This window comes from Falco peregrinus, chromosome Z (assembly GCF_023634155.1).
Source record: "Falco peregrinus isolate bFalPer1 chromosome Z, bFalPer1.pri, whole genome shotgun sequence".
In the NCBI taxonomy this organism is placed as follows: domain Eukaryota; kingdom Metazoa; phylum Chordata; class Aves; order Falconiformes; family Falconidae; genus Falco; species Falco peregrinus.
The window spans coordinates 48,954,728-48,980,456 of record NC_073739.1 but is presented as its reverse complement, the minus strand read 5'-3'; the positions used below and the strand labels follow the sequence as shown (position 1 = coordinate 48,980,456).

The 25,729-nt window shown below is 40.1% G+C and overlaps 1 protein-coding gene and 2 long non-coding RNA genes across 3 annotated transcripts in view; 1 reads left to right on the top strand and 2 right to left on the bottom strand.

The window, feature by feature from the left end:
• Window positions 1-25,729, top strand: part of ADAMTSL1 (ADAMTS like 1) — a 192,338-nt gene that overhangs the window by 130,746 nt on the left and 35,863 nt on the right. Inside the window, exons 16-21 of the mRNA XM_027792781.2 lie at window positions 4,119-4,329; window positions 10,720-10,899; window positions 12,842-12,995; window positions 14,451-15,591; window positions 21,218-21,345; window positions 24,824-24,952. Of these exons, the coding sequence (XP_027648582.2) occupies window positions 4,119-4,329; window positions 10,720-10,899; window positions 12,842-12,995; window positions 14,451-15,591; window positions 21,218-21,345; window positions 24,824-24,952 (1,943 nt within the window). The remainder of the gene's footprint in view (window positions 1-4,118; window positions 4,330-10,719; window positions 10,900-12,841; window positions 12,996-14,450; window positions 15,592-21,217; window positions 21,346-24,823; window positions 24,953-25,729) is intronic.
• LOC114013323 (uncharacterized) overlaps window positions 1-25,729 on the bottom strand; it is a 36,013-nt gene that overhangs the window by 5,884 nt on the left and 4,400 nt on the right. The gene's annotated exons all lie outside the window — the stretch shown is intronic.
• LOC129782757 (uncharacterized) lies at window positions 15,471-22,097 on the bottom strand. The gene is made up of 3 exons (XR_008744824.1): window positions 21,961-22,097; window positions 15,733-16,336; window positions 15,471-15,557 (listed from the first exon to the last, which is right to left on the bottom strand). It is a non-coding gene; the product is annotated as an uncharacterized LOC129782757 (long non-coding RNA).

The window sequence follows — 25,729 nt, the reverse complement described above, 5'->3', positions numbered from 1 at the left end:
TAATGAGAATGTACCAGAAAATTACAGATTCTCACTGGCCATTTAGAAATTAGAATTTTAATTTGTAAAATTAATAGTATGTTACCGATTATTACTTTGATTCATAATATGAACTGGGTGTTAGATTTCCTAACTGGTGTTTTCTTATTCATAAAATCTTCCCATTACTAATTCACTTTGTTAGTTTATAGTTCCTGGAAATTCAAGAAATGTGGTGCTGTTGTTGGTTAGGCTTTTCATGAGTTTATGTCCAGTTTCTAGACCACACCCTTAGCATTGTGTATAAGAAAATCAAAAGGAAAACCACTGCCTTAAGGAGTCAGATCAGGTTCACTACTTAGTTTGCATATCTTCACATGCATTATATGTCTCCCTATACTTCAACAACCTAAAAAAAACTAAGACATCACAACAGTCTGCTGGAAGCAGGGGATTTTTCATTTGGAAAGGGAAAAATTTCTGTGATCAGTTTTATATTTTGAATTCATTATGATACTTGAAATAAAGCTGTATTTTGAGACCATACTCTGCTCATAATACATTTCCAGTGGAAACCTGGTTTTATTTATGTTCATTTGAAAGATGTGCCTATGTGTGTATTCTAATACATGATTCACTAATAGATACATACCCATTTCAACACATCCAGCCCTATGAATTGCCTTTTTCCTGTTACATTCATGTCTGATACCCATCTCTAAATGTCTTCACAGTTTGGTATTAATGTAGTTCTCCTTCACTCATTTCAAATATTCAATGTATTGTATGTACATCAGCCTCTGCAGAGGATGCAAACCTTTTGAATTCTGTTTTTTTTTAAGAAGCATAGTAGTTGAAATATTTTAAAAGTCTAGTTTTTGCTTAAATACATAACCACTACTTAGGTATTCAGGAGATGGGGATGGAGACAGACAACAGAAGAACTGATAGACCCGGAGTTAGGACAATCCAAGGGTTTAGGGGCACAAACATGCCAAAGTCCTACCATTAAGAAGGCTAAAAAACCCACATTGTTTCTCTGTTGCTACATGTTAGTGTAGCATTGGGCACTAGTGAAGGAGGAAGAAGGAGGGATAAAAAGAATGTTTCAGGCCAAAACCATGCAATCTCTTCACCAGCCTCTGGGAAGCAGTACACAAAGTACCTAACTGGTAACTGGCAAGTATGCAGATTTTTACCAAAGTCTTTATAGCCATGATCAGCTCACAAGGTTGACTGCTTTATTTGCACAAGGTTTCCATAGCTTGATCCTGTAACTACCATATTCACCTTTTTAAGTATAGGATTATTTCCTACTTGAATTTTAATTCTGGTGTTGTCAGCTGCATGCAGGACATGGTGGGATTATTCTTTTTTGTATGTCATGTACTTTGGAAGAGTCAGTGCAGTATGGCCAAAACACCCAAAAGGAAAGAGACAGAGCACAGATAAGGACACATGAAGTAAGACGAGGATTATTTCAGCAAGCATCACATGAAATTCTACAGTAAGGGTAAAACTGTGTTATGACAGAAAAGCACTATTTTTAAGAAAAAATTATCTCCAACAGTACAAGCAGTTTAAAAACTAAATTGTAAATTTAGTAGAATATTACTTCAAAGCATTGCAAGGAACTTTAGCTCTTACATAATAATTCTGCAGCCCTGTGATTCTATTCTGTAAGATTAACACTGATCTTCTCTGTGTTTTTAGGGCTTTGTAATTCTGCTGATCATATATATATAATCTGTGGGTTTGGTTACCTGAGCAGTCCTACTCCACTTTGCATGTCTCTGCGTCACTCTATGTTCTTTACTTTGTATCTGTGAAAGCCATAAAAGTCACTGGGGACTATGAAAGTACAAGAGTAAGAGAGAATTTGACCTCATATTTCCTGAGCACCTCTAAGGAATCTGCTGTTTAAAGCAGCTGGAAAGAATTGTGAACGACCCGATGTTATGGTAGGGCAACAGATGCAACCTGCAACAGAAATTTCAAACACTGGAGAAAAAAAAACAAACAAACAAACTTCTTTTTACTGAAACAGAGCATTTCTTTCTGGAAGAAGAAACAGCCACCCTCTTCTGTAGAAACCAATATGTCCAAAGAGCTTATGTGGCCTCCTAGCCACTGAGATGTGAACTGCCAACAGAAACATTGTGCACTTACACAAATAACAAGCAGTGAGCTGCTGGAGGCAATAGCTATTCCCACCACTTGAATAAAAGAAACTCTGGCAACTAACCATGTATCAAAATAGCTTCTGGAATAAGAAAATGCCTTCTTTTCAGCAATGTTTACTCAAATATCTTGGTTTAGATTGTGCCAAAACCGAAGGGTAGCTGATATCCATGTTAATTCTGACTGACAGTTTTATGGGAAAATCTGGGAAGACCTCTCCCCCAGTACTATTCATATGGAGAACATACTCCAGATTAGCCTAACTGGCTGCCAGATGTCACTCCTACTCCACTGCTAAATAGCTCCTGGTACACATATCAGGCTTTAGTGGTCTTCAGTGTATTATGGCCTGGAAAGTGACCATGGCAACTTCTAAGTATGCAAGATGTGTTAATTGTTAGAAAGGGTTAAGCAGATTTTTTTCATTGCTACTAGCAAACCCAAGTGTCTAAAAGCCAAAGTTGTCTAAAAGCAAACTGTAGTGCCATTGGTGTTTACCATAATGCTCAGGACATATCCTGTCCTGTTATAAAATCAGAGAATGTCACCAGCAGATGGAGCACAGAATTTTGCTCCATCAGCATTATCATCTAGGGAGGAAAAAATATTTCTTGCCTACTAAGTGTTCCAATTTGATTTGTGTTACCAAGAAGAAGGGAATAAATGCTCAAAACAACTTTATAAAATATATAGAGGAAATAAAATTGTTCTGTGACTTTATGATGGCACAACCTTGAATGATTATTTCCATAATGTGTTTACTAACAAGTTGCATTTTACATGTGCTGAGCAGTTTCCATTGACTGCTGGTCTCAGACTTGCTGAGTGTTTTTCCTCTGCTTCCACAAATTCTGTTTCATGCTGCTGACAGGTTTCATAACTTCCCTTCGTTGCTGTCTGCCTCCATCCTGCTTGGAGCCTGAGGATCTGTTTCTTCATAAGCAGTCTCTTTAGTTTCTGCCTGGCTTTGCTTTCTTCAAGGAAGATTGCCTGAGCCTTCCTTGTCCTGAATGTTTAATTTACTACCCCAGCAACTGGTTTCAATGACTTCATGCAGGAAAAGAAGCCATTCATCACGGTTAGAAAAAGTGACTGTATCTGACTCTCATACCTTCATTTTACATGTGGGAGTGTGTCCATGTCAGTGTAGTGTTTTGCGTAAAGTTGATGAGAAGGCAAATATATTCTCATTTTTAATATAGAACTTTTTTGTGTACTCACTTCTGCATATCTCTGAGGTGCCTTCTAGTAGAGTACAAGAGTGGAAGACCAATATTTTATGCCACCTTCTGTGTATGGCTGAGAGAATTAGGGTTTGTATTTGGTACAGGTCAAACAGCAGAAATCTGGCTTTAATGTGATGGACACTGATATTCAGTCTTCAACAATCCTGTTGGTGCAGGATTTACATAGCTAATGCAGAGAAGGTCTGGCTCAGTGACCCAGAGCTTAAAGAGGATCCCCCTGCTCTCCTATTGCATCTCTCAGGGCCTTAGCACTCCCTACCTCCACAACAAGGAAGAGTCTGCCAGGAACACCACAACTGGATCTTCTGGAAGAAACATCTGCTCAGTGATTCCTTTGATGGACTTTGTTAATATCTGCCCTCTTTTTTTGTTAGTGACATTAATAAAAACAGCTAATTAAGCCCATTCTATCTTGAAATGCATTAGCCAGGCTCCTACACACCAAAAACTTAATTTAGGACACAAAACTGTTACTGTGATATTGCAGGAGTCTCAAAGCCTTGAAGCCCAAGAGTTTTTGACAAGAACCAAAAATGCAGAGGAACAATAAATATTCTTCTTAGCCTCATCCTGCAGCTACAAGAAGGGTGATGGTGATCAGAGAATTCCCTTTCATTTACTGCTTCTTTATTCTATCTGATATTATAAAAAGAGAAAAATTAAGGTGACTTTATTCTGTGCTTAAGGTTTTCTCTCCTGACCCCTTCACAGATGGGAGATTGGGAAATGGAGCACCTGCAGTCTTACCTGTGGGGTTGGATTGCAGACACGAGATGTCTTCTGTTCTCATCTACTATCAAGACAGACTAACGAGACCGTGATTTTGGCAGATGAATTGTGCTATAAACCTAAGCCATCCCTCGTGCAAGCCTGTAATCGCTTTGACTGCCCACCCTCCTGGTATCCTACAGAATGGCAAGAGGTAAGGACATATGTGTAATCTTATTTTATGACTCCTAGAAGTAGTAGTCTTTGCATGCATTATCAAAGCATCGCTTTGCCTTAGCCCACCAAGAGGATCATTAATCATTTTAATGAGCCATTAAAAAACTGGAAAAGTGTGTCTTTTTGCTCTTTAAAAAAATGCATCAGTGTTTTCATATGTAAATAGTGACTGTGGCTACTTCTAATGCAAAGTTACTGGAAACTCTTAGCAGCTGGCTATAGATGCCAGAAAAAATATGTGGAATATGATGGTCAGCTGCAGTGAGGGAATTTGGGTCAACAATGTCAAGATTTCTAGAAATACAAAGCTATAAGGACCAAGGAGGAGAGAATCTCTAAAGCATGTTTAGTATTCTATATATTGTCAAGTAATAATGTAGTTTAGGACAAGAAACACTCTTCATTCTTTGGAGTCACAAATGGGAATTAGGCACTTCCCTTTTGGAGATGGATGCTTTGTTACACTAATGCTGAAAATTGCTGTTTGCACAATGGATCTGTACAAGACTTTCCATCTTTGGAAAGCAACCTGAAATGAGTTTATTTGCTGCCATCTGGTTGCAAAGGAAAACACTTGTGCAATTCAAAAGACTTGAAGATGATTCTGTTGGATATAATACTGCACAGAAAGAAAGGATCCTGCCCTGTTATCAAGAATAAAGGAAGATTTTGCTGTGTGATGGAGGTGCAAGCAGGAGGCATTCACGTCTGCTGGATGCAAGGATTCATTCCATCCTATGAGAAAACTATGAGCATTTGGCCTGGTGCTTACATATTGCTACACATTCTTCATCTATCAAATCTGCTTGTTACTTAACAGCCAGGGAGATGCTAATATATTCACTTAATGAAGCTGATTAGCCCGTGAATCTGTACTTCATGGGAGAGCTCTGAGTTTAGGCTGCCAGCCCAGTAACAAAAATTTATGCCAGCCTGATGTTCTGTCAAAGCTAGGTAACTAGGCTATGGCATTAATCTTATGTTTGAAACAATTGAGTGATAATTCATGCTTGTATTTGCCTACTGTATGTGCTCAGTTGCATTTTGAATATTTCTAGGCTATAGTCATACATAAATCCTATATTTGTAAATAGCAAATAGTATTCTACTAGCACATAACATAATAAAGTCAAGCATTTCAAAGTTAGGATATGCTAGAAGGAATGCCTATGCTTGTTAAAATCCTATAGTTAGCCACAGTCCTCACAGAAAGCAATTTTCTGTAAGGTTATTTGAACACTTGAAAGAGGTGTTCATTACAGCATGGTGAAAAATCGGCTTTCTGCTAACAATGACCATTGGCTAGAATGGTACCAAAATAGTTTCTGCTTCAGCAGTTTCCAGAGTTTTTTTCAAGTTTTGAGCATCTTCCTCAACAGTAAAAACACACGTATTTCTGCCCATCTAAAGTAATTTTTTAGCTATTTTTGTATCTGCTCAGGAGCTCTCAGATATGTTGTATTTCTGAAAGGTGTAGCAGATCTTACAGAGGATGGAGCTCAATTAAATATAAAGGCTTGACCAAGCATATTAATCGTGAATTAAACCAAACCACTCAGTTCACATCTTTTGTGTTAGCTGCTGCCTTTTCTGAGCTGTGTGGAGAGAGAGAACTTGTGCTGCAATTCATTGCTACAGCTTAACAAAGGTCGTGTTATAGCTCTTCTGCTTTTACTTGCGTGGGCTTTGCAGGCTGACCAGCTGTGTATGTAGCTCCTCACTACACAGGCACTGAATATTTCCTGTGCTTATCTTTCACTAGGAGAAAACAGCACAAAAAAATGTGCTTCTCTACCTACTGTCTTCTGCCTTTGTTTAGATGGGTATAGTGCAAGAAAAAAAAATAAAAACCTAATCTATCACAACAGATTTTCATTCTCTCATTTTTCAAAGGCATGTGTCTTCCATCTTTGCACCAGCAACTTCTGTGCAGTTATTTCCACCCTGTAGGAAAGCCAGTCCTCACAGCCTAGTCTCACAAGTTTCCCATGGATGACCTCCATGTGAAAACCTACACTGTCAGGCCAGTGCATTGCACTTAGGGATTATTACAGCTGTTGGCTCCTGGCATGTGTCAGGGAAAAGGCTATCTGGCCAGGGTGTGAGTAGCTGAGACTTCTGGAGGTGAGCTCCAGCCATGCAAAAGAGCTGCCATGGAGCCCTCCAGCAGAAGAAAACCTGCAGGATGATATGTTTCCTTGCATTAAGGGAACCCACAACACCTCCCATCTCCCTGAGTCCCTGAGAGGATTCCTCACATATGCAAAGCTGCCTTCCTCACCGCGCAGAAGGTCCTTTTAAAACTTCACTGACACTAGAGGGTAACTGCTCTTCTCGCAGCCTGGTTTGAAGCCATTTCTTTGGTCTAATCAGTGGAGTTGGTTGAGCCTTTCAGAACATTCTCTCACAATAGTTTCAAGTAAACAAACAAAAGATTTAAACTGTAATGAGCAATGTTTTCTTTTTTAAAGCCTTTTATGCTTGTTAAGCAAGGGTTGTCTGAATCAAATGCCGTTAGAAGCCCCAGTGTTCCTGGCAGATAAACACATGATAATTATCAGTGTTGTAACATTCCAAGTATTTTTTTAAATATGACTTTACAAATTCAAGACTGTTTATTTTTAAATAGTTCTGTTTCTTAGTTAAATCCATTAGGGTGTTTGTCTTGTTTTCCATAGTGGGTTTCTGGAAGAAAATGAATGTGAGCTTTCATTTTTACAAGGCCCTATAAATAACTCCTCTGCAGACCTTAAATGGGAGAGAGACATCCATTAGTAAATCTTCATCCTCCTTTATTTTATTACTGAATAAGTGCCATAGACTCAGTCCCAGAATTCTCTTTTAGCTGCTCAGTGCTATCCTTGCTCCAAAGATAATTAGAACAATGGCTTGACAACAGAGTCAGCATGGGAAGACTGATAATATTTTCAGATATTTTCTTAGCTATTTTTTCTCCATATTGAAAGAAGTCCTTTCTAAATCTTCAATGTCAGGCCTTAGAAAGCAACTGAAAGACCTGCTGAAAGAAAAATGTTTACTCCTTTTGCAGATGCTTTATGTTACTGTAGAGTCATAGTTGAGAATTCTTGTAGTGCTGTAGTCCCACCACCCTGAGCAAAGGACAGTACAAAATTAAGCCACCTGGGACAGCTGAGGGGTAGGATAACCCCTTCCTCAACTGTTCCTGTAAGCAGGACTGACATAAAATTACATCCTTTCAAACATCCAGCTACTGCCCCAAAATGGTAACAGTTATGGTGCTGAGTGACAGTTGCCTAGCCCTTTATTTTTTCATTAACAGCTACCTTTTTCCACAAGTTGGAGAAGAGACCAGATTCCCTGCCCCCCAAACAATGGAAATTGTGGTTTTGCCTGACTCCTGTGCATTGTATGCATGTGTGTAGATGCTCATAGGCATGAGCTGAGGTAGAGAGATGATCTGCTTTGCCTCTCTGCTTTCAACAGTGACCATCAATTCTTTGTGTTAATTATTGCTTACAGATTGTTGTACAAGCAGAACAGATACTAAAGCAGTGTCTGCTGTAAGAGAGCCAAAGGCCACGGTTCCACCAGCAATTTAGGATGACATACGCCAGCACTTCTACCAAAGGAGAGAACAGCTGCTTTGGGGATCTCTTTCTTGCTCTTATAGCACCCACTCCCTCATACCTCCAGAAGCGCCGTTCAATCACACAGTGGTCCTGGCTGAAGCTAGCCAGAAATATAATTAGCTTTAGCCTAGATTAATTTTCCACTCTGGTTTACTATACAGCCACATAAATGCTTACGCCAGTATATGGGACAAGGCAGCACAAAATCAGGAATGCCTGGTGCTGGCAGAATTGGGTGTATAGCTTCTTATTTGGTGTCAGCCTTGCCTCATGTTTGCTTAAGGTAATTGTTGAACTAGGCATAATCAGGCAGCAATGTGGGGAGATGCCACTCTGGAAGCTGGTACCCTGGAAAAGTACCACATCCCCTGTAAAATAACGTCAGGGAGGCTGGGTTTGGCTCTGCTCAGAAGCTGTGTGGAGCAGGAATATCGAGAGACATAGTTCCAAGAGCCACACTTAACCTACTTGAGTGGGTGAAGTGAAACCACCCCAAGCATCTTTCTCTGTTGTTATGGTGCTGTGAGATTTTTCTCAATTGCAGAGATAGAAAGCATGTTACTCAGATGGGATACGCCCAAATGAGGATCCTCAAAAACCTGCTGTTTCACATTGCTTGTAAATACAAGCAGATGTTGCTGTCATTGATTACCCCTTTTCCTGGAAAAACTTCATGGCTGGAAGCTTCTACTAGAGAAAAATCAGCAAATACCCTACAGTAGTGAAAGCTCCAGAGGTGAAATAAAGGTACAAGCACAGTGCAATAATCCATGACTATCTTAGAAGAGCATTCCTGCAGACAAGGAGGAACCTCATTACTGTATTTGGCTCTCTCTGGCACTTAGCAATAGAGTTTGGTGTTGAGTAGCAAGTTATTCTTCACAGAACAAAGCTATGTAAGTGACTGAAGGTCAAAAAGTAAGAAAAGATCTGTTTTGTCATATTGGTAGTGATGGAAGGGCAGGGAGACATCCTGGGATTTGACTGACTGGCAGAAGGAACATGCTTTTTTTTTGTATTTATACAGTGCCTAACCAATTTTGGCTCTGCTATATGGTGACAGTCCCTAGGCAATCTTGAAATAATACTTTTAATCACATTTTTCTTGATTTACTCTCTCCTCAGTAATGAATTGTCCTCAAATGAAAGGTTGATAAATGTTTTCTTTTGTTGAAAACTAAAGTATTGTTTTACTTTTTTCATTTTTTGGAAGCCTTTAAGATTTTCTAGCATTCTAAGTAGGACAAAAGTTATTTTTACTCATTGAAGAACAAACCAAACCAAATATAAGCACATCTTTCTACACTTCCTTTCTGTCTTTCAGGGAAAATGTGTATCCTAAATAATCAGATTGGCAGTAAAGTTTATGCAGCCTTTTCTATGCAAGACAGAAGGGCCTTTCACAAATGCAAGATTCTCTAAAACTGTCCCTTTTTAACTGCTGGAGTTTAAGTTTTAATACTTCTTCATATGGTTTTCTGCTTCTCAGACATAATTCCCAAGTTGCAAGCTATAAGTAACTCCTGGTCATGCCACTGTAGTACAAGCTCCCCCTCCTTCTTTGCTAGGAGAAGGAAGAAAAGGAGCTGAGCTGGCTGGATTGAGCAGAAGAACTGGGAGCCTGTTGCCAGCCTCAGGAAAAAGATCCTCCGGAAAAAGGGCTGAGCAACAAGTTTAAAAAAAAAAGATTCAGGAAAGCTATTAAATCTGCTTGTTTAAAATTTCCTGCCCTGCTTGGGTAGAAAATGGATACAGAGAGGGATATTTACATTAAAAAGAGGCGAGATGGATCCTCTGGGTATGAGTCATTGCAGTTTACTGTGACTCAACCTTCCTCCTTACCTTTTGGAAAGAGTACATACACACTGCTGTCATGACAGCCATAAATATAAAAAGGCTGCATAGGTATTTAATGGTTTATTATATTAACCTTATAAACCAATTACTGAGACTAAGAGCAGATTGCAGTTGATATACACCTTTTCTGTGAATTAAAAATCAAAGAAATATCGTAATGCCAGAGATCTTCAAGGACAGGAATTCTGGACTGGATGGTTAAGTTTTGAGCTGTCTTAGCAATAGATATCATGCAGGTCACAAACAAGAAATGAGAAAATTACAAAAGGAAGAAAAAGCAAAATGATAAAACAAAAGTTATTTATCACACTCTCAAAATTCCATTTGTTTTTCTTGCTAATACAAACATTTTTTTAGCAAGCTAAATTTGAATAATTAGTTCAGGCTATGTCATTCATAGCTACTGTTATCCAGTATGCATGATCAAATCCTGGAAATGAAGGTCTAGTACTAGAGAAGACTTTTCCACTCACTCAGGCACTGTCAGAAGCACAGTCAGAGCTCAGGCAGAGGCATTAGATATAGATCCTCCACATCACATGCAAGTGCCTCATTTTCCAGTTGGTGGTTACAGGAAAGGATGACTTTTCTACCTCCATACTGCAATTCTGACCCACTGTTCTGTGTCTTTTGTACTAATGCCTGAAAACAAAACATTTCAAAAATGCTGAAGTATTTTTTCTAAATATTAGAAAAATAAGCTGCTTCCACATTCCAAAATATTTTTTTCATTTTAAAAAAAAATTTGGTTTGATGTATCTGAAAATGTATTATGTATTTTGTATTTTCTTTTTGGCCCAAACTGAGTGTTGACTTCCACCCAAATTTACAAGTAATTTTTGCTGCAAGTTGTCATGGTGCAAGTGTGATGTAAGGTGGCTGACTCTCATCTCCCACAGTGTTCACAGACATGTGGCAGTGGTATCCAAAAGAGAGATACACTTTGTAAGCAGCGCCTGGCAGATGGAAGCTTGTTAGAGCTGCCAGAAACGTTCTGCTCCACACCAAAGCCAGTTACCCAACAAGCCTGCAAAAATGAGGATTGTCCCAGTGAGTGGCTTCTCTCTGACTGGACACAGGTATGCTAGTTGTATGCATGAGTATTGTGCTGTTCTGGGTGATGAAGTTCCTTGGTCACTTGTGACAGAGGAGCCAAATGAGCTCAGACAGCACAAAGTATGTCATGCCCAGTTTTGTCCTGTATTCTGTTCTTATCATCCTGGTAGGCCATGTGATCACTAGCTCAATGTTCCTCTTTGGAGATTGCCTTTAGAGATGTGGTTTAGCCATCCTGCCAAACAATTAATCAAAAAAAAAAAAAAAAAGCCCAAATAAAACCCTGCCTCTGTCCATGCCTGTGCTTATGTTCATCCAATGCATCAATGAAGAGTAATCTTTACTCCCCCAGACTAAATGCTTTTATTTTCCAAATCCTGGCTGTTCTGATGTCAATAGTGTTTTCCTCTTGAGGCCACTCCATTCTTTCCTTATGATGCAGAGAAGAGAAGGGATTCCAGCAGCCTCTGATAGGCACATCACTACAGACACCAAGCTTCTTTCTTTCTAGGACACTGCTCTTGCAATGTTAGCTAGCTGCTTCCTTCCTTCAATTTAGGGATGGCAAAACCAAACTCACTCTACTGAAGTATTTTGCACTTCCCCAGATTCCTTTTCTGACCCCATATGGCTTAAGAAAAATTCCCTTTATATTTATGAGAGTATAACTGAAAATAGAATTTGACCTTTTAATGTCAGTAAGCATGAAAATCATTCCGCATCTTGCAATCTTTGCCACCACTCTCCCAGTTCGCTTTCATGGAAGGAGGTGGAAATCATCTTATTTGTGAAAGAAACACCAGTCATCTCATGGAGCTGTCCCACCTGCACCCTGTAGGTGTACAAAGTACTACAGTACAATGTTTGTCTTTGCACTTGGTTTCTACATGTCTGTGTCTGCTGGCTGGAAAAACTCCTGTTCATAGCCAAGAGGAGACCACATTGAGTTGCACTTCGCAGATACATCCTATATAAAATCTGGCTAAAATCTGGCCTAAACATAATCTTTGAACTTTACTGTTGCAGATCTATTACAAATAATATATGGATGAGTGTTTCAGATACCAGTGAGTTACCTCAGCCTGGTAGTTACTACACATGGCTTACAGAAAAGAGTATAAACCCTTTAACACCAGACTGTGGTGCTCAATGCACAGGTGGGCATTGTTCGATGGAATTCAGCATGCCTATTTTATTTCACATTTATGTATACAGCATCAAAGAAAGTGAGAATACAGGGACTGCCATTGCACTGGGACCCAGGCAGCAGCCTGTAAAAGTGCTGGGAAGTGGATTGAGTGCTGTGAAGTTGGTAGCTGTGAGACACATGCACTGCTGTTACATGTAGGTGTATACATGTGGTAATGGGAATTACAGATGAAATGAGGAGGTGAAAACACACTAAAGGTAAGAAAAGCAAAACCATGGCAACTTTCAATTGAAATGGGGAGGAGAGAATGAAGTCAGATTTTGATTTTACTAAGTACAAATACACAGAAATGTGAGTTGTATGGATGTCAACATAAACCAAGTAGCACAACCTCTTGTGAGAGAGGTCAGACTGGGGATAGAATTACCATCTTCACTGCCAGAATGACTATGTGTCTTCTGACAGCAGACACAGACATGTAGAAACAAAGTGCAAAGACAAACTTTGTACTGCAGCACAGCAATATTAGAACAAGGGACACCATCTGAGAGAAAAGGTGCTAAAGGGAGCATGGGAAGATTCAAAGCCTCAAAGGACAGAAAATACCTGATATTTCATCTCCCTGCTGTTTGTAACTGAACGGCCAAGGGCTGCTCTGCTTTATTCCACTGTGATATTTTGAAAGCTGTAACTGATCTGTACAGTGGTATGAGTATGCATTGTGGGTATGGGAGGTGGGGGTGAGGGTGTGTGACAAGGAGCACCCTTTTGCTTTTAATACACTTTGTTCCTAACATTTCTCATTCTGTTCCTAGTGTTCAGTGAGCTGCGGAGAGGGCACCCAGGGTCGAAATGCCATTTGCAGAAAGATGCTGAAAACCGGAGGTTTTGTCATCATCAATTCCTCACTGTGCCCACCTTTGCCATTCTCATCCTTGGTCAGGCCCTGTGCACTAGGCACCTGTACAAGTAAGTGGAAAAGATGCTTGGGAGTGTCTGGGGGAAGGGGTCTTCCTCTAAGAAATCATCACTCAGATATCCTCATCACTAAGAAATTCATGCTGTCTCAGGCTCCATAACCTTCTTTTGTGCTAGTGTTACTCAGTCTTGCAGAGTGGCTGCTGCTGCTGAGTTTTTCTGTCTTGTGCTTTGTTTAGCAACAAGGCAAGCCAGTGGATGAGAGCTATAGATTTTACTGTTGGAGATGGGTCTGAGCCAATGTGCTGGAAGGGAACTACTAGTCTCTGGAAGAAATGGCTCAAAACTCTGACCCAAATCTAGATCTAAATTTCACAACTGGAATGTAGAGGCTCAGAGATACAGCATAGCAGCTGAGGGTAGCTGCAAATAAATTTTCTGCTTAGAAAGTGGTTGGTAATGGATTTTTTGGAAGATCATTTTAAAACATGTTCTATTATGTCACTCAAGCCACTGTGAAGTGGGATTTCTAATGAACCATACAACATGTTTCATGTGTTCTATGTCATTATTTCATGCATTTGTTGTTGCCCTCCACAAGAGCAACAGTCTCCCTGTATGCCCTTCCCTGGCTTGCAGTAAGCCAGCTGGGTATGCAAAAGTTGCAAAGTCAGCCTTGCTTCAGATTAAAGCTGACTATGAACTCTGAAACAGCTAAATGTTGGGTACATCAGGGAGAAAACAAGATCTGACATTCAGAGCCAAAGCTGGGACCAAACATTTCATGATATTTACTAATAATATACCTATGCTGGTTTTTTAGTGTTTCATTACAAATATCTCTGTCACAGAGATCTGGAATCTGGAAACACTGAACAAGTGTGCTTTAACAGTATTTAACATGGTTTTAAGCTTAGTCCAGAGAGTTTTTTTTCTGTTCAACATTACTTCTTGAGGTAGCAGCACTTTCACTCTTCCCTACTACCGTGAGCTGCAAGACCATGTTGCCTTTGAGGGTTTGAATAGTAAAGACTTGTCTTTTCAATGTATTTATTAAGAAACAATCTTCTTTTAAATACATTAACAAGAAGACCTACATTGAAAAGGTTGTGCAGTCTCCTTCTCTGGAGATTCAAAACCTGCCTGGATGCAGCTTTTGCAACCTGCTGTAGCTTCTTTAGCAGGGGGATGCACTAGATGACTCCTGAGGTCCCTTCCAAACCTGACCATTCTGTGATTCTGATTCCACTCGGTTTTTCTCCCACTTCTAAAGCCTTTGTCACTGGCTCTGGTTTCTGCATGTATCCTGGGCAGGACCACTTTTGCATTCCTAAAGTGCTCCTTGTTAGTTCCTTTTACTTTGATTGCCTCAACTTAATGTTCAGCAGCTGGTGGTCAGTTTCTCCCATTACTGTCTAATGGGTTGAATGCTGTCAGCACCAAAGTAAACTGCTTGTTTTGTTTAATGGTATCACATACTAATATTTTTAATGATTATAATTTCAGGGCACAACAGGCCAGCTCATAAACAAAGCCCCCATATTATGGCCATAAAGAAAGTTTACATCCAGACAAGGAAGCAGAAGAAACTACACTTTATTGTGGGTGGGTATGCCTACCTGCTGCCCAAAACCTCTATTATACTCCGATGCCCCACAAGGAGGTTCCGGAAATCAATGATCACTTGGCAGAAGGATGACAAGAGGCTCGTCAGCTCAGTTCACATCACTATTGCACCCTACGGGTACATGAAAATCCATCATTTGAAGCCTTCAGACACAGGGACATACACCTGCACAGCAGGGCCAGCCCAGGAGCATTTTGTAATTAAACTAATTGGAAGCAACAAAAAGATCATTACTGGTCAGCCAGCTGGTATTAGGGAGGGAGAGGTCATGAGAAAAGCCAGCTTAAATGAAGCCTTGCGAACAGAGGAGAAACGTATCAGTGGGATTCTCTTCAACGGAAGCAAGGCTGAAAAGCGAGGACACCTTAGTGATCCCAGCAGGTGGTATGATGATATCGTCTCAAGGCTGCTGCAGCACAGGGGCTGGCCAGGGGAAGATCTGGAGTCCTGGGAAACCCAGGAGTCGACAGAGAGAAATGCATCCTCAGAGGAGGACCAGAGCCGGGAGTATAGCTTGCCATTTACTATGGTTACAGAACAGAAACGCTTGGATGATATCATAAGGAATTTGTCTCAACAGCCTGAGGAGCTTAAAGATGTCTACACTGAGCAGATTGTCATGCAGCTAGCTCATGAGGTTTTCAAGAGCCACATGGAGCACCAGGAATCTGTCCTCAAAGCATCAAGGCGAAGAGTAGATTCAACCTCGGTGGAGTATCCTCTTCACAGACATGTTTCTGGATTTACCAGCTCCCTGAGGACTTCATCTGCTGAAGCATTTCTTCCCACCTCTGTAGATGTGGCAAAGGGATTGCACAGACCTCATCAAAAGCCTGCCATCCTCCGAAAGATTTCAGCAGCACAACAGCTTTCTGCTTCAGAGGTCGTTACCCACCTGGGACAGACAGTGGTCCTAGCCAGTGGTACACTGAGTGTGCTCCTTCACTGTGAAGCAGTGGGAAACCCAAAGCCCACCATCACCTGGGCTAAGAATGGAGAGGAGGTGAAATACAATGATAGGTAAAGCATATTATTTAAATTTTAAGAAAATAATTGATATTTTGACTCCCCAGTTTTCATGTTTTACTGCCTGTCAGTCCCATGGACAAAACCATATTTTGCTGTAGTCCAATTTCATAGCAGAAAGAAAGGCTGACACACCTGAAGTGGTAAACAGGGCACTGTAACTCTTCAACAAGGTCTGGATGCTGGGTGGGTCTGGAGCAGCAAACAGGAACTTCTGTTGTGTTTCATTAAGCAAAAAGACAAGTTCAGAAAATACTAAAATAGATAAGTGCCTACTGCAGCCCTTGGAGCACTCCACATCTGGAGACTGGAAGCCTTAGTGTATTTCCCAGTCTGAAGGTGGAGGTTTCTGCTATGAAGACTGTTTCTGAGATATGAAAACTGATTACTGATTATTATTATTATTATCCTCTGTTGGAGATATGAATTTAATTTCTCATAGTGCCCCAGCAGGGTCTATCTGACATGCTTGCGGTAGCAGAAGGTGAAGGAAGAAAGGCTTCTGCCTTCCACATGTGTATGTACGTGTAAAATCACCACAGGACAAACCTCAGGTGGCATTACCATCACCATTCTCTGTGTATGTCCCAATAGAGGCTGGAAACTGTGGAACCATACTTCATGGATATTTGCAGCTATGCTGTCGTCTCAGCACACTGATCTCCAAGCACTAGCCTTCTGATGTGACTCAGTGCATCCTTGTCTGTTCAAACTCCAGTGTGCTGGCCCCAGATGTAGCCTGAGAACATGAGCAACAAAATGTTTTTAACAGTGTACCACAGAAATTATGCTGGTTTTCCTTCGGGTAGCTTTTACCTGCATATCACTCCATGGTGTTCATTTATGTGCGAAAGCACATGAAAAGACTATTTTCAGTGCTAATTGTGTGCTTAACTGTGTTGATAACATACATTTTTCTCATATGTATACTTGAGCTCACATTTTGGTTCTGTTCTGTGAGAAACTGGTATATAAGGATGGGCAGAGTGTAAGAGGCAGTTATATTAAGCAACATTGTACAACAAAGCAGTCCAGGCATCTGATAGAAGCTCTTTCTGCATAAGATACTGACCTCAGTTAAGACATCTGCATTTAATCATAGGGTTAGCTTAGGAAATTAGAAAAGATGGAGTCAAAAATTAATTTCCAGTGTGGTGTCTGTGGATCATGCAGTAAAGTCTTGAGTACAATTGCTCCTTCTGCATAGTTATACAATAGTTTATTAGCTCCTTTCTCGTTTTAGCAACAGAATCACTCCAAAATCATTGTTTTCTTTAATGTACTGAATTTCCAGGTTCTTATCTCTCATTTTCTGTGTCTGAGGCCTAGTAAGTGTATCAGGTTTCTTACCAAAATATGGTAACTTTTGCAGGGGGAAGGGACACTAAGAGCAAGTATGTATCTTTTGCAGAAATGACATACAGTCTCAATCAAGGCTTTGGCCTGTAGTGTCCTTCTGTTTTGACATATTCCCGTGAAAATATCCTCATGACCCTCCAAAAGTTTCACATGTAGATTTTTATTGCCAGTGGTTACATCCTGTTGGAATTGTGCCATATTAAGGGATTAATTTTCTTTTTTTCTGTTTTTGAAATGACTGTAGTTTCTGTGGTATGCTTGAAAGGGAATGAAGGTTACATAAAGTCCACATGGTTAATGCCAGACACTACACTCATGAGAAAATTACAAGTTTATCTCACACCATATAAGCAGCCATGGTGTAGCAACGAGCAGATTCATTTAGATGACAATAAAACAGTCTTACAATTTCTGAAGTTTTAGTTTAGATTTCTTTTTAATCTTACAATGCCTTTCAACCATTTTATTTTCACTCAGTTTGGCTGAAATAGCATTAAATGCTGTGCTGTATTTCTGAATTATCAGGCAAATATGTGTGCTCAAAATTTCTATTGGAAAGACTTGGGGAAGTATGGTTTATTTGCCAGTTAGTAGCATTACTCTGCTTTAAAGGTTGAGGCCATTTCCACTTTATGAACTTCCTTCTGTACTCATCACTCCAGGTTGGCGGGTGAGGTTGATCCAACATGAAGCACTGGGCTTCAGAGATAGTCAGCATTTGTAACTTTTCAGTTAATGGAAGTTTAGAAATCATGGTACATATAAAAATTGGGTTGTGGATGTTTTACTGGGTTCTTAACAGCGGTATTCTGGTCCTGGCTCAGAATAGTCTTGCTGGCTGCCAATCAGCTGTACAAATGAAAGCCACGATTTAAGCAGTGTCACAGTGTAGTGCTGCAAACTGCAAGGCCATCTGCATGCGGTGGTGTTTGGTATGCTTGAGCTGTCTTTCAGCTCTGCAGCTTGTCTTCTCCACACATTGCCAGCCTCTGAATGGATATGAGAAACCAGTTTTCTAGCCCTCCTCCTTCTTAATGGAGTAAGAAAATTAATAGAGATGGGTCTTCCCATACCAGTATCAAAGAGAGACACCTTTGGTGAGGAAGGTCAGAGAGTGGTGCTGAAGTCCCTCAGCTCATGTCCGACCGAGTATACTGAGATTCCAGTTGTATCTGGTTTTTGTTGTGATTTTTAGAGTGTAGGCTGCTGGTTTTAGGTTGGGTGATAGCAATCTGTATTGTGTATTACCAAATACCAAGATAAAGGCACGCACTTTCATGTGTTGTGGCCATGGATTTCATCTGGACCAGTGATGTAGCAACACATGGCTCTATTCCCATTGCCTCTTTCCATGAGCTGTTCCCTCCACCTGGAAGTATTTAGGACTCCCACTAGAAGTATTTATGACTCCCACCACATAGCTCCACTTGCAAAATTAATTTCTTAGTTTAGTTTAGGTACTGTCACAAAAAGATATAACACAGGCCCCAAAAAAGTGTTGGTTTTCAGTTACTCAATAGAATGAAAACATATAACACAAAAAGCTGCAGCAGTTGAAAATATATGTGTGGTTCCAGTAAAAGATCTTTGACTTGAATTTGCGTATTCAGCCTGGGTACCTATTTAACACGAGTGTCTATAATCTCTCCTAAGGTTAAAGTGTCAGGTTAACACCAGCATGGGTTCTCAGTGCACTTTCAGAGCCTGCTAGCATCTATACCAAAGTCTGGAGACTTCCGTAAATGCTGGAAAATGTTCTATTTCAAAGAAAATTCAGATGACTTCCTTACGAACCCATTTTAGAAGTGAAAAATCTTTATGGGATTTATGCATTGTTTAGCAAGCCTTCCAAGTAAGCTGTAAATTCCACCACTGGAAACCCATCGGTACTTGATAATTCAACTTTCCAAAAACAGAAATGTGTTTTATAAATGGACATGAAACAGAATGTAAACAGTAGGTGATACAGAGTTAGGTGTTTGCGAGGTGCCATCTCAATTAGTCACAGATATAAGTCCTATAATTTTTTTTTGTCTTGGACACAATGGATGCAGTGTGGAACAACTGACATGAAACTGATTAAACATCAAGCTATATTATTTTAAGTCCATAAATGAGATTCTGAAGACATGCTGCTGACAGAAAGAATTGCTACAGCTGGTGTTTTTTTCACCACTGACAAGCAACCCAATACTTAACAAAAATAGCTATCTATGAGCAAATAGGGAATCCAACCAAAATAATTCTATACAAAGAGGGATAATAAAAGATCTGCTTTCAAGAAAAGCAGCTAGGCCAAGTTGTGACACACAACCGCATTATTGAAAAGAAACGGACATTAGCTTTGTTTCTAAAGGACATTAAAACAGGTTGAAAAGATAGAAAGATGGAGCAGTGTTGGGGTTTGGCTTTTTTTCAAGGCAGGTACCTACCTGTCCTGTTTCTATTTCTAAAAATAGTTGCGCTACATCTTGAAGTGACTTAAGCTGACAGAGATTTATATCAGCAGTTGATTAACAACAAACAAATTATGATCCCTTGCGTTTTAGAAGATGCAATATTAAGCAAGGTCTTTCCTCAACCTAAAGGTGACAGAAACAATTCTAAAAACTTTTTATATTGGGTTGTAGTTGTTTGTTTGGTGTAGGAGTGACTGATCAGCTTACATACTATATTTGCACACATGCAGGCAGAACACACCCAGCTTTTAACTGCTATATGCTAGTGTAATTTGGGACAAATTCTGAAGCTTTAATGAATTCCATGTAGAGATTGAACCAGTCGGTGTCAAACTAAAAAATTTATGTGTGAGCTACTGATGCATGCTAACACTGGTTTTGTAAGTAAATTACTTCATCAGTTTCTGGCACTGTTAGCAGTGGCTAACTAGAAGTCTGCCCTATTTATGACTAAGTGGTAAGAAAGAAATGATCCTTGAAAGCAGAAGTGGGGAGGGAATTCTTTCAACTATTGAGGGTTTTTTGCTGTTCAAGCAAAATGCAATTTAAAAATTATTAATGTCTGTTTTGCAAATGTGAATTTTTCTAGGCGCTTGGAAAGCTTCATTGACAAAAGGCAGGTCTTTCCTTTTATTAATAATAATATTTACCATTATTACTCAAAAAATGGTCAAAAAAGAATTTTAACTCTGCATTTTTTCCTATAATAGATTTTGATTGGTGGTCCTAATCTGGTTTGTTTTAGAGATCCACCACCCACAGTGTTGTGCAAGATCAAGTATCTGCTGAATTTTTGTCCATGAGACACCAGTTTTCACTGAGGGGGGAGGGGCGGGAGTGGAGAGAAACTCATCTATTCCAGGATCTGTGAGCAGACTTTTGTTGCATGTGTTTTACAGGCATAATCCTCCCACCACTTTCACCCTTGTCTCTGCCAATCATAGTCTCAACCAAGAGTTCATGTACAACAGCTGCTGAAAGTTGCTGCTGAGAAAAATAATTTGTGATTAGGTTTTATCAACAGTTTCAGCTAAAAAATTAAAAGAGAAAGGAACAATAACCATGACATAACTGTGCTGAAATTAAGGGTACATATGCGTTGACAAGAGCCCATGGACTGAATTCCTGCTCAAACAGGTATATGTCAGGACCTGGTGGGGTTATACTACTGCAAAACTGACTGTGAAAAGTAGTTCTTAAGAACTCTAAGACCTCATTCATCCCATTTACCCAAGGGCAGTACACTGAGATCACAGCAGGTTCCTTTTAGTGGCAGAGGAAAGAAACACTTGGTACAGCCCAAGGAGGAGCTGAATATTCATTCCTCTGTATTCACTGAATATTAGGGGAGCCATGAGACTGATGGGTTTGTACAAACTGCTCAGCAATTAAAGAATGTGGAGCCTCTTTCAGGCTTTGATGCTGAGCTTGTGCTTCACTTCACTTCTTCCTGCCTTCTTCAGCAGGTTTCATGAATTTTCCCTTGCAATAATTCGGCATTTTCTTTACTTTTGGTGCTACTACTTTGCAGAACTGGGAGACAGGGAGGCTAGGCGACTCCTTCAGCATTATGCAGGAAGTGACACAGCAGCAGAGGAGGTTTCACAACCACAGGCAGGTGTTCTAAATACTCAGCAATCTTTCTCTAATACACCTATCAGCAGCAGAACTGGGAACAAGACTAAAATTTTTAAAGGCCTGAACTGTAAAAAAAAAAAGTAAACCTGAAAAAATCCCAGTAAGTTTATTCATGCTCACGCAAACTAAAAGACCGTTAAATGTTTCTTTCTGCTTTACTCCAGGATGCTACTTCAGCCTGATGACTCCTTGCAGATTCTAGCACCTGTGGAAGCTGATGTGGGTTTCTATGCTTGCAATGCATCCAATGCCCTGGGATCTGACTCTGTCTCTATTGCTGTCACTCTAGCAGGTAAATTGTTCACTCTCTGTGATTGTAGGATGGTCCTTGCCACTTGTGTGATTCTGCACAGAAACTGTTAGGGAACAGGTGGCTGAAGATGCTGTGTGGGCAAGGTGGGTCAACAGAGATATACTGCTGAAAACACAGGGCATGAACTCTGGAAAACCCTGAGGCATAGTGCAGCTTTCACAGTTAGTTTGTGAGATTTGTGGATTTCTGCAAGAGATTGATGCTTTTTCTCACTTGCTCCATCTGTTATGCTCTCATCCTGGTTATTTATAGCCTATATGGTCAGCGCAGTCCAAGCCTCCCAATTTGTATGCTTCCTTTTAAACCTATCACTGATCTCTTCAAGTCTAACAGACTCATTGAAGGACTTATTCAGATGTATATTAGGCAAGCCTGAAAAATAGCAGAGCTGAAGAGCCAGGCCCTTGCAAGATCAAGCCCTTGTATCATATTTGATCCATTGTGGCAGAAGAATGGCTGACACTTTCAATTGCTGGGAAACAGATGTTCACAAAAAATTAACTTCTAGGTTTATATTTACCTAGTATCAGGTGAGTTCTAAAGCAGACTAAATATCCTTTGTTAGCTTAGATTTCTGTTCTAAAGAAAACACACCTGAATAAAAGCCAAGGGCAAGGGCAGGTAGTGCGTGAATCCAGCTTCTTCAAGGTTCATTGATAGGCAATGTCAGCAGGCTCACAACCACATCAGGACCAGCAGAAAGGCAGAGCAGCAAACGTGAATGAGGAGCTGTTGAGTAAGATGAAGAGGCAGAAGAGACAGACAAGGACTGTGACAAGGCAGAGAGGTCTTGGAGAAGGAGGATACTATTTATCACAAAGGAAACACATTAGAAATGCTAGAAAGCTTATTGATTTTTCAGACCTCTCCATTTTACTGCTTCAGAATGTGAAAGTATTTGGAGGCCTCCAAGGTGCAGGCAATGACCATCAGCTGCCAATGTATCCATGTGTAATTAAAGGAGGGAATAGCAGTTGATGAGTTTGAGGGTTTTTTACACCAAGCACAGAGAAACTTTCAGGCAAGAAGAGCATAAGGAAAATCTAAGAATGAAGCAATGGCCTGCAGTGAAGTTCTGATGATCAGTAAACCAACTGGAAAGAGACCTTGTCTGTCCTTTAGAAGGAGAACAGCTGAATCCCCCAGAGTGGAAAAGGAAGATCTGCATCAGAGCTACATATTACATGTAGGCAAAAACAAAGATACTGATCCTTTGTACACTACTGCAGATCAGCAATATCTTTGCTGAATTCCAGGCAGCAGGGCAGTGGTGTTGCTGCTAAGACAGTTAGGAGCAACTCCATAGTAATCCTCTTTTATTGCACCAGCAAGCAGCTGAATACAAGATTTAAAAAATATTTTTAAAATAATTTATAATAAAAAATTATTTATTAAAGTCAAAAGTACTATTCTATCCCTATTGCTTCAGTGAGTTTAAAAGCCAGTTTTGTACGACGTAATTTGTGTGGAGACAATACTGTGTGAAGCCACAGAAAAATAAACTGAGCATTAGGTGTCCATGTGGCACAGGAAGACTAATAGCTGTTTTATTATAATTAATTATCAAGGCTGTTCTTTTAACTGTTTTTAGATGAATTAATATTCATGCACCCCAGACTCAAGCTGAACTCTGCTTAGGAACTGGTATACACTTCCATCTCACATCCAAAACAAAGAGCTGAACATTTTATAAAATGAGGCCATAAATATCAACATGAGATATTGAGCAGGTTTTGGAACAAAGCAACAAACTTTCTGGCAGAATGGAAGTACTTTCTCAAAAAAAACCTGGAAAGCTGAGACTGTCCTTAGAGGCATCAGGAGTGGGGCGGAAAGCTTTTTTCATTGAAGAATTTTCTGATTCATTTAACACATGCATGGAAAAAAAGATAGTGGAATATGCTTCCATTTTTATCAATGGTTTGTTACTTTTTATGGGTTGAACAGCTAAAAGATTTTTAATCTTTTGATGAGATTGGGGAAACGAATCAGGAAAATAAAAGGCTGATGTATAGCTGAAGAATTCTTTTCTTTTCTTTAGGCTTTGCCGCAAAACATTAAAACCTTGAGAGATATTTCAACAATAAAATGTAATATTTTACTTTGCTATTCTTAGGCATTAAAAGCACCAAAAGAGAAATAAAAAAAATACAAAAAAAGAACCCAAACTGATATGACAGGAATTCCAGATAAAATGAATATTTTAAAAGCCCTGGAAATATATGCAGAAATTTATAGTTAGGACTGAATTCAATCTTCAAGACTCCCCATGAGCTCAATAAATCCACTTTTTTTTTTTCTCACCTACATATTTTCTTCCTTGACCACCTTCAAATTAACATGCAAATGAAGCCAGCGGTAGACATTAGCCTAGAACTGCAGCTTTTGAAGGCAAATGATATCTGAACCTGTTTTGTATCTGACACTTCATTTAAAGGGGAAAAAAATGTGTTTATAGATTTTTGGATAAAGAGTTTGTAAATACAACAAGTCAAAAACACCCAAGTCCCATACCATTTGAAGTGATGTCGTGTTCTACCCCTCCATCCATCATCCTGCCTGCAAAGCATCTTTTCTGGGGCAGGGGCCTGCCTTAACTCAGCTCTGTCAGCTCTGCAGCTTCACTCCCCTTTCTCAGAGCTAAGCCCGAGTATCTCTGAACTGTTTTGTGTCATGTAGTCATGCCTTTACAGTACTCCTATGAAAGGAGTACTAGAAGGCTCCTTAAGCCCCTGTTGGTAGATAACTCCACAGCTAATCCCACATGGTCAGGGACAACAGCAGGAGAACACCTTGGCCCACTTGCTTGCTGTCACCTATGTTGGAAGCACACTGAAAACAATTTGGAAAGTTTGCTGCAGGCAAAGAAGGTATCTGTTAGAGACGAACAATGTTAATGCATAGCACCGTTACTACGGGCTTTAGGAACACAAAATGGGTTAGCTCACAGAAAGTAGCTTGTTTATGTCCCTCATTTTCTGACACTAGCCATTATGAGAAAACTTTCTGGTTATGGTGTGGTCTTCCCAATCCCCGTGTTTCCACTATAGACTAAAGAAAACACATTTGATGTGTAGAAACAGCTTGCAGGTTGCTGTAAACCTCCCTCACTATTAATGTGCCTGTAGCCATCACTCAGGATTCTTTTCCCTGTGTTTGGCCTTTGGCAAAGGGTGGTATTTTGGTTGCAGTACCACGCAAACATCTTGCTGCAGCAGCCTCAATTGTGCTGGTGTTTATTGATCCAGCTGGTTCTTATTTGTGTCCATATGGCTTTAATGCTATCCTGCCTCTGCTCTAAGCATGCTTTTTCTTTTTCCAAGACAGCTTTTCCCATGCAATTTGGTGACACCAATATTATAAAAAGCAGGTGGGTGTCCCAGAGTGTCCCAGGCCATCTGTCCCATGCAAGCTTAGTGTGCTTGGTCTGATAAATCATGTTGGTTCTTCTCTGCAGGAAAGCCACTGATAAAGGCATCAAGAGCTACTGTGATAAACACTGAATTTCCAGCTGTTACTGTGGATATCGGAAGCACAGTGAAAACAATCCAAAGAGCAAATGTTACAATCAGCTGCCAGGTTGCAGGTGAGAAATTACTTGGTTTCCCATGCAGATGCCTTCAGCTATAGATTTCTGCCGGGTTCTTTGCTAAGTTAGTGTCTCCAGGTGCAGCTGGGTGAAGGCAAGGTTTTCCTAGAACTTGGGCAAACTTCTTCACTTCCATTAATTCCTAGCATAGAAATTTCCCTCCTTTTATCAATACCAACAAGAAAAGTGTATTGGCTTTAGAAAATCTAGAAGATACAACAGGCATCTTTGTTAAAAATACACAGTATGGTGCGGGTACAAAAAAACATATATATTCCTATCTGTTGGGCATGTTTGGTGAGAATATACAAGCATGGACTGACTGACTTATTTCCTCATTGATGAGGTTTTTAAAGTCCACTCCAGTTCCTTCTTTTCCTTCCAAACTTTTTTTTCAAATTAAGAGTATGTTAGCACACTCTTACTGATTTTTCTTTTTTCATCTTGGGAGTGCCAGAACTCAGAGGAATTCTGCTGAAACAGGGTTCTCCCTGAAACTGTTTTCCAGCCAGAGACTGAATAGCCCTCAGTCTTATGGCAGTAGTTTTCCTCTCTCCAACGGTGACCAAAAAAAGTTGATCTTATCTGTGTGTTGCAGTTGGTGGGAATGTTGGTACGGGAAGCAGGGGTGGGCAGAGAGAGAGATCTGGGAAATCTCTACAGAACCAGGGCCAAACCTTTGATTCATTACACCTTCATGCACAGTGTGAGGGAGAACAGGAGGGGAAGGGAGCAGCTTATAAAATGCAAAGTGAGCCGTGCTGAGTATTACTC